At 46.0% G+C, this 13,593-nt stretch overlaps 1 protein-coding gene across 10 annotated transcripts in view; it reads left to right on the forward strand.

The window, feature by feature from the left end:
* Positions 1-13,593, forward strand: part of FAM135B (family with sequence similarity 135 member B) — a 412,048-nt gene that overhangs the window by 238,910 nt on the left and 159,545 nt on the right. For all 10 annotated transcript variants that reach the window (XM_033934533.1, XM_033934537.1, XM_033934535.1 and 7 more), the window contains one exon: positions 9,769-9,818. In XM_033934533.1, coding sequence (XP_033790424.1) covers positions 9,769-9,818 — 50 coding nt within the window. The remainder of the gene's footprint in view (positions 1-9,768; positions 9,819-13,593) is intronic.

Below are 13,593 nucleotides of genomic sequence, written 5' to 3' on the forward strand. Positions count from 1 at the left end.
AATCAGCAGGGGGTTCCTGCCGTGGTCCTTGAGACCCCCAGTACAAGACATCACCCCAAATTTTGTGAGCCTTTGGGGAATGCCTATTTAAACTGCTGAGAGTCCTCAGCATCTGCTTTTCAGTGCAATGGAGGCAGCAGCACAGAGAAACTCCCCTCAGCATGCACCCTGACAGACAAGGACACATAGCTGGAACAGGAGGTTCAGTCAGACATAGACTGGGAGGATGGAAAGTCCAATTCCGTGCCACTATTGTTCCAGGATGCAGTTTCTCTGGTAGTGTCTGATTATCTGCCTGAGACCAGTGGTCAAGAAGCGATAGTGGCCCTGGACCAGAAGTGGTAGTTGCCCTGGACCAGGAGAAAGACTCCACTGTGTGCTGACTTTTTAAAACCTTTGTGCCCTAAGCATTATTTCTGCCTTGTTGCGAGAATTGAAGCTGGAAGTTCCTTCAACCCCCTTCTCATAGTGCTCAATTATGAGTGGCTCAGTTGCGCCGACGGCATTCTTTCCCTCGTATCCGAATATCACAAAGCTGGTCACAGACCACTGGGAGTAGCTAGAGGGGTCCCTGCAAGTGGCTAAGACTATGGCCAAGTTTTATCTGATTGTTCCGAATTTCCAGCTGCTGTTTATTCAGCCAAAGGTGGATTCGCTGGTGGTGCAGGTCACCAAATAAACTTCCTTGCCTAGTGAAGGAGGCCTTTCCTGTTTCCAAGCTCGGGAGGAAAGAGGCTTTCTGACCTCTCACCCATATGTTGCCTGGTTCATTAAAGGGGCTCTTTGGTTGTGCTCTCCAGTGGTTAGAACTAAAGCCTCAGCACCCTGAGGTTGTGGGTTCAAACCCTGGTGCTGTTCCCTGTGACCCTGGGCAAGTCACTTAATCCTCCATTTCCCCAGGTACATTAGACAGATGGTGATCCCACATGGACAGATAGGGAAATTGCTTGAAGTACCTGTATGTAAACCGCTTTGAGTGTGGTTGTAAAACGACAAAAAAACGGTATACAAGTCCCAATCCCTTTATATTGCAAAGTCTTTGTAGACCTGTGTATGAGCCTTCATGAAAGACATCCCTTCTTGCAGTCAAGACAGTGTTTCTGGTGGCAATTACGTCAGTGAGACGAGTCTTCAAGTTATAAGCTTTGTCCTGTAGGGAGCTGTTCCTTAAGTTTATGGAAGCAGGGCTCTTCTTACGAATGGTTCTGTCCTTCTTACTGAAAGTAGTCTCTGCCTTCCACGTCAATCAGGAAGTCTGCCCAATATTCACCCTAGATATCAAGTGAGTGCTTCTCTGGTACCTCGAAGTTGCCAATGACTTTCGCATCTCGGAACATCTTTTTTGTTCTGACCAGTCATGCCAAGAATGGGAGGCCGACGTCTAAGGCCTCGATTTCCAGATGGATTAAAATAGTCATTTCCTCTGCATATGTGGACTGCGGTAAGCAGCCACCGATCACATTGAAAGTACACTCCACTAGAGTAGAGACTAGGGTTGTAGAACAGCTACTTGGTCTACCTTCATACCTATACCAGGATGGACGTAGCAGCCAGGAATGATGCTGCTTTTGGTTCCTCTGTTCTGAAGGCAGGCTCAGCAGCCCGTCCTAGACTCCAGGGGCTGCTTTGATACATTCAAGCAATATATATATACAGGATATTGAGAGAACCAATTCTATAACAAAATAATACCTCTCAAAAACAGTTTCTTACTGTATCATTAAAAAGTCACCTCTCATACTGTGAAGGGGAAAAACTCCCTCCGATATAAGTATCTCTATAAATCTCTTAAGGTGGAAAAGCCTCAGATCTCCGTATGCCACTAGTTACATACTTGCAGGCAATACTGGATAGGGAAACCACCTCATCGGCTTAAAAACCTCCTTACTGCTCATTCACAGTCCTTGCATGCCAATCTTACTTCATAAATCCTTATTATCCCAGGACAAGCAGGCAGCATATTCTTGACTGATGGGTGACGGCACCGACGGAGCCCCGTTACGGACAATTTTAGAGTGTTTGCACTCTAAGAACTTGGAAAGTTCTAGCTGCCGCACCGCGCACGCGCGAGTGCCTTCCCGCCCGACGGAGGCGCGCGGTCCCCAGTTTCTTAGTTTCCGCGGAGCTAAGAAGACGCGTTCTTTTCAACGGCCGTTGAAAAGTACTGTTTTTCACCTTCCCGCTCGCGAAAATTCTGTGAGGAAGTGTTTCTTCCTTCTTTTGTTCTCTTTTATTTGTTTTTCTTTCGTAAAAAAAAAACAACTTTATTTTTTTCTCTCGGGTTCGCCCCGGCGGGGCCTGTTGCCATCATCGAGGCCGAGGCCTTCGATTTGGCAGAGGCCGTCTTTACTTTCATGCCCCTCAGCCAGGGTTCAAGAAGTGCCAGCGGTGTGCACGGCCCATTTCTCTGACCGACCCGCACAACTGGTGTTTACAATGCCTGGGTCCGGATCATAGGGCTTCTACCTGCACCCGTTGTGCAACTTTAAAGAAACGAACGTTGAAAAATAGACTAATTCAACAAAAATTACTCTTCGGTGCCAATATGGCTGATTCTGCGGCATCGACCCCGGCGTCGGCTCCTTCGCAATCGGCACCCACTTCTTCGACGCAACGCAACACCGCGCCGGCGTCGCACCAATCAGGTAAGCCAGCTAAGAAGCCTTCCCCGCTGGAGCGCCCTCCGGTCGCTGTGGCAGCGAGTCCAGTCCTGCCGACCACGAGGCGCCCACGCAAACGCTCCGCCCCCATAGAGGTGAGTGCCTCGTCCTCGGGCTCCTCATCCTCTGGGCGTCGAGCGGCACCACAGGTACCGCAGAAAAAGAAAGCGGTACCGGTGCCTTCGCTGGACGAGCGAATTGCGGCTGTCCTTCAGGTGCAACTTAAAGAGCAGTTGCAGCAACTCCTTCCTGCTCTATTGGCACCGAACCTTCCAGTCCCGTTCCGGTCTGAGCCACCGGTACCGACAGTGGGGCAGCCTATATTGTCCGCTTCCACTCTATTGGTACCGGTCCATTCAGCTTCCTCGGTGTCCATGCCAGTTCTGGCGCCGGAACCGAGAGCTCTACATCAGGCTGTCCAAACTTCGGCACCGATATAGCCTTTAACTTCTCCCGGTACCGCTTCTTTGAGGTCGGGTAAGTCGCTACGTAAATCCCGACACCTTGAACCCTCGACACCGGAGTCTCGGGATCGAAGTTTCCAAATCAGAGATCCTGATCTGTTGGGTGACTCCGAAGAGCCTCTTCTCTCTGAGGGTGAATGTTCATCTAGTGAAGAGGATCCTTTGGTTCAAGATCCATCCTCTAAACCAGACACTGCCTCTTTCACCTCTTTCTTGAAAGAAATGTGTGAGTCTCTTTCTATTCCCTTGGAGGCTGAGTCCAAGAAATCAAAAGCGTTCCTTGATGCACTGGACTTCGACCAGCCTCCAAGGGAATTTCTCAAGTTACCCCTCCATGATATTTTGAGGGAGACTTTTTATAAAAATCTTGAGACTCCCTTGACTATTCCAGGAGTTCCTTGTAAATTGGACTCCTTATACAAGGTCGTCCCCATACCTGGATTCGATAAACCTCAGCTTCCACACGAGTCTCTATTGGTGGAATCTACTCTAAAAAAAGTCTGCGGGAGCTAGTATGTACGCCTCAGTCCCTCCATGCAGAGAAGGGAAGGCCATGGACAAATTTGGTAAAAGGTTATACCAAAATGCTATGTTAGCTAACCGGTCCAGTAATTATGCTTTTCATTTCTCTTTTTATGTGAAGCATCTCATTCAGAATCTGGCTTCTTTTGAAAAATACCTACCTGACCGCAAAAGATCTGCTTTTCACCAATGTTCTTCCTCTCTGCTCCAGCTTCGGAAGTTCATGGTCCGTTCTATATATGATACATTTGAACTAACCTCCAGAGCCACGGCCATGTCTGTTGCCATGCGTCGTCTGGCATGGTTCAGAGTATCAGAACTTGATGTTAACCATCAGGATCGCCTAGCTAATGCCCCGTGTCTCGGAGATGAGCTTTTTGGTGACTCTATGGACTCCACCACCCAAAAGTTGTCCGCACATGAGACTCGCTGGGACACTCTTCTTAAAACCAAGAAGAAGACTCCACCTGTCCGGCCTTTTCGCCAGCAATCAGCCTATCAACGCCGTTATGTGGCTAGACCCTTAACACCAGTTCCTCAGCAGCCTAGGCGTCAACGCCAGCAACAACGGCAACCCCTCCTCCACAGCAGAAGTCCACGCAACCCTTTTGACTTCGTTCTCCAGGGCATAGCCAGTGTTCTACCATCCACCCATCTTCCTAAACCCATAGGAGGACGTCTTTCTCTGTACCTCAGCCGTTGGGAGATCATCACCTCGGACCAGTGGGTCCTCAACATCATCTGCCACGACTACTCTCTCAACTTTCAGACTCTTCCTACCCAAAGTCTGCCAAGAGAGTCTGCTTTGAACACTCCTCAGTCCTCTCTTCTTCTACAAGAAGATCAATCCCTCCTTCTTCTAACGCCATAGAGGAAGTTCCTCTAGATCAAAAGGGGCAGGGATTCTATTCCCGTTACTTTCTGGTCCCCCAAAAAACAGGAGATCTCAGACCCATTTTAGATCTTCGCGATCTCAACAAATGCTTGGTCAAAGAAAAATTCAGAATGCTTTCTCTGTCCACTCTTTACCCTCTTCTCAATCAGGGCGACTGGCTATGCTTCCTCGATCTCAAAGAGGCATACACTCACATACCAGTCAATCTAGCCTCCAGACAGTGCCTCCGCTTCATGATCAATCACTGTCATTACCAGTACAAGGTATTACCCTTCGGGCTTGCCTCCTCTCCCAGAGTGTTCACCAAATGTCTAATTGTGGTGGCTGCTTTTCTACGCTCTCATCATCTTCAGGTCTTCCCTTACCTGGACGACTGGTTAATCAAAGCCACTTCCTCTCAGGCAGTGCTCCTTGCCACCAACCAGACCATCCTTTTTCTACGACTACTGGGGTTCGAGATCAATCTACCCAAATCTTATCTCATCCCTACTCAGAGACTTCAATTCATAGGAGCGGTCTTGGACACAGTCCTCATGAGAGCATTCCTGCCGTCCAACCGTCTTCAGACTCTTCAATCTCTATGCCAGCAGGTGCTTCCACAACGCTCCATCTCTGCCAAGCAAATGATGATACTCTTGGGTCACATGGCCTTGACAGTTCATGTCACCCCCTTCGCAAGTCTTCACCTGCGCACTCCTCAATGGACCCTAGCTACCCAGTGGTCCCAAGCGACGGATCCTTGCTCACGACACATATTTGTGACATCATCTCTTCGTCAATCTCTTCAATGGTGGTTGATATCTTCCAATCTCTCCAGAGGTCTTCTGTTCCATCTACCTCCTCATCAACTAGTCATCACCACCGACGCCTCCCCTTATGCCTGGGGGGCTCACTTGAACGAATTTCGAACTCAGGGCCTTTGGACAGCTCAGGAAAAGAAACATCACATCAATTTCCTGGAACTTCGGGCAATGTTTTATGCCCTCAAGGCTTTCCAACATCTTCTCTTTCCTCAAGTTCTACTACTTTGCACAGACAATCAAGTTGCAATGTACTACATCAACAAACAGGGTGGGACAGGCTCTCGCCTCTTGTGTCAGGAAGCCCAAAAGATTTGGTCTTGGGCGACAGATCACCAATTATTCCTGAAGGCTATCTACATTCAAGGAGAGCAGAATTCCTTAGCGGACAATCTCAGCAGAATTCTCCAACCTCACGAATGGACTCTAGACCCCTTAACTCTCCAGTCCATTTTTGCTCAATGGGGCACTCCTCAGATAGACCTCTTTGCAGCTCCTCACAATCACCAGCTGCCCCACTTCTGCTCCAGACTCTTCTCTCCTCACCGTCTAGCAGCGGATGCTTTTCTCCTGGATTGGTCCAATCTGTTCCTGTATGCGTTCCCTCCTCTGCCTCTTATGTTACGAACCTTGTTCAAGCTCAAGAGGGACCAAGCCACCATGATTCTCATCGCTCCACGGTGGCCCAGGCAACATTGGTTCTCCCTTCTACTTCAACTCAGTTCCAGGGAGCCCATTCTTCTTCCACTGTTTCCTTCTCTGCTTACCCAGCATCAGCAGACACTTCTGCATCCCAACCTACAGTCTCTGCACCTGACAGCTTGGTATCTCTCGGGCTGACCTCAGCTTATGTTTTTCTGTCTCAGCCCGTTCGTTCTATTCTGGATGCTTCCAGGAAATCGGCCACTCTTCAATGCTACCAACAGAAGTGGTCCCGGTTTTCTGCCTGGTGTCTTCTTCATCATCATGATCCCACTTCGCTTGCAGTGGAGACCTTGTTGGATTATCTTCTTTCCTTGTCTGACTCTGGTCTCAAGTCTACTTCTATCAGAGTCCACCTCAGTGCTATTGCTGCTTTTCATGAGCCTGTTCATGGGAAACTTCTCTCAGCTCATCCCTTGGTTTCCAGATTCATGCGGGGTCTTTTCAATGTGAAACCACCTCTTAAGCCCCCTCCTGTAGTCTGGGATCTCAATGTGATTCTTTTCGCCTTAATGAAGCCTCCGTTTGAACCTTTGGCTACAGCTCCTTTCAAGTTTCTCACTTGGAAAGTGGTCTTCCTTATTGCCCTCACCTCTGCCAGGAGGGTCAGTGAGTTGCATGCATTAGTTGCTGATCCACCTTTTACAGTCTTTCATCATGACAAGGTGGTTTTGCGTACACATCCAAAGTTTCTCCCTAAGGTTGTCTCTGAATTTCATCTCAACCAATCGATTGTCCTGCCTGTATTCTTCCCGAAACCTCATTCTCATCCTGGAGAACAGGCTTTACATACTTTGGACTGTAAGACAGCTTTAGCTTACTATTTAGAGCGTACTAAGCCCCTCAGATCAACTCACCAACTCTTTCTGTCCTTTGATCCGAATAAATTGGGACATCCCGTTTCTAAACGTACGTTGTCAAATTGGCTTGCAGCGTGCATTTCTTTTTGTTATGCTCAGTCCGGACTGACACTGGAAGGTTCTGTCACGGCCCATAGAGTTCGAGCTATGGCAGCATCTGTAGCTTTCCTCCGTTCCACTCCTATTGAGGAAATCTGCAAGGCTGCTACTTGGTCCTCAGTTCATACTTTTACATCTCATTATTGTCTGGATGCTTTCTCCAGATGGATGGACACTTCGGCCAGTCTGTTTTGCAACATTTATTTTCCTAATGGCCAACCTTCCCTCCATCCCTCTTTTTGTAAGCTTGGAGGTCACCCATCAGTCAAGAATATGCTGCCTGCTTGTCCTGGGATAAAGCACAGTTACTTACCGTAACAGGTGTTATCTAGGGACAGCAGGCAGATATTCTTGCGTCCCACCCACCTCCCCGGGTTGGCTTCTTAGCTGGCTTATCCTAACTTGGGACCGCGCGCCTCTGTCGGGCGGGAAGGCACTCGCGCATGCGCGGTGCGGCTGCTAGAACTTTCCAAGTTCTTAGAGTGCAATCACTCTAAAATTGTCCGTACCGGGGCTCCGTCAGTGCCGTCACCCATCAGTCAAGAATATCTGCCTGCTGTCCCTGGATAACACCTGTTCCGGTAAGTAACTGTGCTTTATATGTGTGCTGTATAAAGCTTTACCCAATGTCTCACATCCTGTGACTTAAAGATATTGCTTCTGTTCCCTATCCAGTATTGCCTGCAAGTATGTAACTAGCGGCTTAAGGGGATCTGAGGCTTTTCCTCCTTAAAAGAGATTTATAGAGATACTTATATTGGAGGGAGTTATTTCCCCTTCACAGTAAGAGAGGTGACTTTGAGTAATGATACAGTAAGAAACTGTTTTTGAGAGGTATTTTTATTTGTTATTGCTTTGGCTAGCATTCAGGATCCTAGACACATTGCACTAGAAAGAAAGGTTAGGTTCTTAAACTTGGTATTCTTCTTTCTTGTAGATGTGTCCAGTGGTCCTGAAGCCCTGCCTTATCAATGGGCTTCACCTGCCTTAGGATCAGTCTGGATTTGGAAAATGCTCTCTCTCTCAGATGAGCTGATAGGAAAAAAAAATAAAAGGAAAACACCCCAATATGTACAGTAAGTCTGATTTAAGTCTCTGCTGGATATCAAGACATATGAGTAGCTACCAGCTCTATATAAAATTAGTGCTGGTTGCACATATTTTTGTATCTGTTTTCAGCAGTTACTTGATTGTTATAATGTTAATTGATAATGTTTCTTACAGGGCAGAACAGTAGTGTAGTGTCGGGGATAAGAACATAAGAATAGTACAATAAGCGGTATAACAAATTTTGAATAAACTAAAACTAAACTAAAACCAATAGTTCATCAAACACAGTAGCCCATTCTCATGGTGGCCAATCCAGGTCATTAGTACCTGGCCAAAACCCAAAGAGTAGCAACATTCCATGCTACCGATCCAGGGCAAGCAGTGGCTTCCCCCTTGTCTTTCTCAAATAACAGACTATGGACTTTTCCTCCAGGAAATTGTCCAAACCCTTCTTAAAACCAGCAATGCTATTTGCTCTTACCACAACCTCTGGAAACGTATTCCAGAGCTGAACTATTCTCTTGAGTGAAAAAATATTTCCTCTTATTGGTTTAAAAAGTATCTCCTTGTAACTTCATTGGGTGTCCTTTAGTCTTTGTAATTTTTGATGGAATGAAAATCGATCCACTTGTACTCATTCTACTCCATTCAGAATTTTGTAGACTTCAATCATATCTCCCCTCAGCCGTCTCTTTTCCAAGCTGAAGAGCCCTAACCTGAGGAGTTCTATCCCCTTTATCATCTTGGTCACTCTTCTTTGAACCTTTCCTAGTGCCGTTATATCTCTTTTGAGATAAGGAGACCAGAATTGAATGCAATACTCCAGGTGAGGTCGCACCATGGAGCGATACAGAGGCATTATAACATTCTTAGTCTTGTTAACCATCCCTTTTTAAAAATAATTCTTAACATCTTGTTTGCTTTTTTAACTGCCGCTGCTGCAGAACAGTAGTGTAGTGTCAGGGATTTTCCCCGTTTTCCCTCTTTCTGGTTGTCTTCATTACAGTGAACATAAACGCCCTCACCAGATCAGACCTAGGTCCATCTAGTCCAGCGATCCGCACACGCGGAGGCCCAGTTAGGTGCTCCCTGTTGGAGACCCGGATTTCCTGTATCCCCCGATATGATTTGCAAGAAGGTGTGCATCCAACTTGCGCTTGAAACCCTGAACACTGGTCTCTGCGACAAGCTCCTCTGGGAGAGCATTCCAAGCGCTCACCACTCGCTGTGTGAAACGGAACTTCCCGACATTTGTCCTGAATCTGCTGCCACACAGTTTCAGGCTGTGACCTCTTGTCCGTGTCACATCTGAAAATGTCAGTAATGCTTCTTCCTGGTCTATTATGTCAAATCCTTTTAATATTTTAAAAGTCTATCAAATCCCCTCTCAATCTTCTCTTTTCGAGGGTGAACAGTCTCAGTTTTCTGAGGCGTTCATGGTAGCTCAAATTCTCCATACCAGTGCTACTTTATTGCTTTTGTAGAAACTAAAGGAACAGGAACAGCTCCCTGGGAAGGGGGCAGAGTAATATATGATTGACAGCATTCTGCAAGCAACTTGTGCATTCAGTTGCAAAACCCTAGCATTCAGGACCACTAGACACATCTATAAAAAATAAGTTTACCAAGGTAAGAACCTAACCTTTCTTTACAGGTAAGCAACTTCACTTTCTATGCATTCATATTTCTTTATATATATATATTTCTTTTATGTAGACAGCCTTGCTGTTGAAGATATCCTGTCTCAGCTTTGCACTGAATTACAGGTACACCTTTATATTTCAAAAATGCACTATAAATATTTAAGAGATCTATCCTTATTAGAGATAATTTTGTAAAAGGGCAGCTGTGTGAGAACTCCAGAAAGATGCCTATATTAAGCCTGTTTTATAAGGACAGCAATTGTGCTTAAACATCTTTATAAATTAGGTTGCTTGGACCAGCACCAATAGCATGGAAATGTCCACATCCAAAAATGTGTACCTTTTCATTTTTTTGTAAAGGAGAAGATAAATAGTAGTTTCCTAGTGTGCCTGCTAGAAGTGAATTTTCTATAATGCCTGGAGGTTTATAGTCTGCAGTGGCATAGTAAAGGGGGGGGGGGTAGCAGACCACGCCAGGTGCTGTCTTGTTGGGGGCACTGGCACCCATCATCCTCTGTCCCGCGAGCACCCCTTACCTCTTTAACATTCACGGCGTGAGCAGCAACTACAACCTCTTATGCTCGCACCAGTGTCGGCTCTTCCTCTGACTTCACTTCTTGGACCACTCCTAGGAAGTGACATCAGAGGAAGTGCTTTCTTTCCTTCCATCACTATGCCCAATTTTCCTCTCACTCACACATTGAGGCCCAACAATTGTCCCTTTCTATTCCCTCCCTCCTATGTCCCAAGTTCATGCCCCTCACTGCCTTCCAGCCTTTGTCCCACCCCCTCCCTGCCTGCCCCCCCCCCCCGCTGAAGCTGCCGTCGTCAGGATGCCTCCGTCTTCATGCCCACTGCACACCCTCACCCCCACCTGAAGCCAACCTGTCCACAGAAACCTCTCGCTGAGAATCCCAGCCTGCCTTCCCCCGCTGAAGCTGCTGCCGTCAGGATGCCTCCCTGCTGCCGTCGTTACACCCACTGCAAAACCCTGCACCCCCAGAGCTGACACCCTCCATCCCTCCCCCAGCAGTAACTCCATAGCAGAGACTGGCCATGGTCGCATGCAACAGCTGGCCCACGAGACTCTCCCCATCCCTGACATCAATTCTGACATTGGAGAGAAAGTTCTGGGCCAGCCAATCGCTGCTTGGCTGGCCCAGGACTTTCTCTCCGACATCAGAATTGACGTTGGGGGGAAGTCTCGTGGGCCGGCGCTGCCTGCGGCCATGGCCAATCACTTCTATGGAGTTTCTGCTGGGGGAGGGATGGAGGGTGTCGGCTTTGGAGAAGGAGGGTTGTGCAGGAAGGAATGCAGAGGGCAGCTGGGAGCCATCCTGACAGTAGCGGCTTCAGTGGGCGGGGGAGGGGGAGGCAGGGATAGATTCCTGGTGGTGGCGTGGCCCGCGTACCCCCTGGGGTCGAGAAACACTGCCCTACAACTCTCTCCAACTCCCGATGGATCCCATTTCGCGGCCCACTGCTGCTGCTTCAGAGAAAGACTGTAATTTTTTCAAATCTCAGGCTCTTCAAATTTCTCTTTAAATTAACAGCAACCAAAATATGCCAACTTTTCAACTGGCAAAGGTCTTCCAATACTACAGTACCTAACGTGGTGACATCACTGCTCATCTTGTCTGAGGGAAACCCCCACATATTAGCTAGTCATAAAAAAGGCTTTCCATTCTAGTGATATATTCAAACCAGAAGAATTACTGTGTTGAAATCGATAAACCAGCTTTTGTTTTCGCTGGCATCACCTGGCACTTTGAAGGGTCGAGTTGTTCTAAAACCACATAGTGTAAAGATGAAAACTCGCATTGAAAAACATAGAAACATAATGGCAGATAAAGGCCAAATGGCCTATCCAGTCTGCCCATCCACAGCATCCACTATATCCTCCTCTCCCTAAGAGATCTCATGTGCCTGTCCCATGATTTCTTGAATTCAGACAGTCTTAGTCTCTATCACCACTTTCAGGAGACTATTCCACACATCTACCACCCTTTCTATAAAAACGTATTTCCTTAGATTACTCCTGAGCTTTTCACACTTCTCATTATGGAGCTTCCTTTCAAATGAAAGAGACTTGCCTCATGTGCATTTATGCCACGTAGCTATTTCAATGTCTGTATCATATGTCCACTCTCCCACCTTTCTTCCAAAGTATAAAGATATTTTAGAAATTGTAGAAAACAAACAACTGAATTTACTTTTACTGGATAAATTTTGCATATTCTAGTGTAAAAGAAAGCCTCATATCATACCTTGTCATTAGTTCATAAATGGTTCTTTCCAGTGCAGTAGGAATGGTATGCTGAATCATAGGGTTATCCATCTGTGCTTTCTAGCCTACTGCAGAAATGTCAAGTCACAACTTTTCAACTCCTTCTTCTTCACAGTCTCTGCTGCCTCCTTCATTTCTTCCTTTTTAGGCGAACATAAAGGTGTCTTTCTGATATGATCTGCTCTGTTTATTTATTTATTGGTTTTAAGTTTGTCAGCTTTTTCACATATTTTTTTGTGAAGTGTCAGAGATCCTGGTTCAAATGGGCTAATCTGCCTGCTCAGAGAGGAGCAGATGTTTAAGTCTACAGCTCAAAAAATATAACCCTTTGGACAATATTGAAGCCAATAAGTCCAGTCATAAATCCAACATATAATTGGCTAACATTCTTAATCCCTTGGGGAGAATGCTTGAACTGAAAAACTACAATGATTACTGAAACTCTTTACATAATGGACATCAGTATGAGCCCTTAGTGGACAAACGAGGAAATGTGGGCTCGGGTAGTAACTCATAGGTACGCTGCTCTCGCGGGATCTCCTAGGCGTTCTTTATTTCCTGAGACACCATCTTTATTTCCTATTCTCTCCAGCGGTTTGATTTTTACACGCCGTGGAAGTTTGGACAGACAGGTCTTATCAGCCTCTGTCACCGTGCTAAATTATCGTTGGTAATCTCCGCTTCTGAAGAAGGTGGTGAAACGGAGCTCTGTCGAGTGGTGATCAACATTTTGTGTGGCAATAGATGTTTTCAACAAACTTTAGCTAAGTACTTTTCAGTGAATCATAATTGTGGATGAATTTTTCTTAGTGAACTTTACATAGGACATGCATTTTCTTTAATTCTATTTATGAACTATTTATGAACTGTGGTTGGGTATATTTATTTATTCACTTCTCTATGAATGTTGTATAAATTTGCTTAATGTGAGGGTTTAGGATAAACTTTTTTACTACTTCACCCTCTCTTTTTAACATCAGCATATATATTTTTTGTCACCATGGTATGAATTTCTTGTGAGCACTTTGCACCGCAATATTTTTTTTAAAAAATTGTTATACTGTGATTTTGTGATGGGTCTTGGGAGTGTATTTATTGATCTTGTATTTTTTTCCTTGGTGTGAATGTTTGATTATATTTTAAATGGAATGATGATTAGATTGATAATACCAAAAAGGACTAAATGATGTATGGGGCAGTTCTCATTTAGACTTATGTCTGGTGCTAGTTACCTATGAGTTACTACCCAAGCCCACATTCCCTCATTTGTCCACTAAGGGCTCATACTGATGTCCATTATTTAAAGAGTTTCAGTAATCATTGTAGTTTTTCAGTTCAAGCATTCTTCCCAAGGGATTAAGAGTGTTAGCCAGTTATATGTTGGATAAGTCCACAACTGTCAGGTGTATCTTTTGTGGGGCTCAGGGTTCTAGGCCCCCAGTGCTTGCTTACTTCCTTGACTTGGTCAGGAACTTGAGCACAGGTTGTTAGATATCGATAGTGGTCCTTTGGGGCAATCAGGGTTCTGGCTTCAACTTTGCCTACCCCTTTTTTTCCACATCATGCGCTGCAGTCTAGGGGGAGTAGAGAATCAGTACGACTAAGATCTGA

Source organism: Geotrypetes seraphini, chromosome 2, assembly GCF_902459505.1.
Source record: "Geotrypetes seraphini chromosome 2, aGeoSer1.1, whole genome shotgun sequence".
NCBI classification, from domain to species: Eukaryota; Metazoa; Chordata; class Amphibia; order Gymnophiona; family Dermophiidae; genus Geotrypetes; species Geotrypetes seraphini.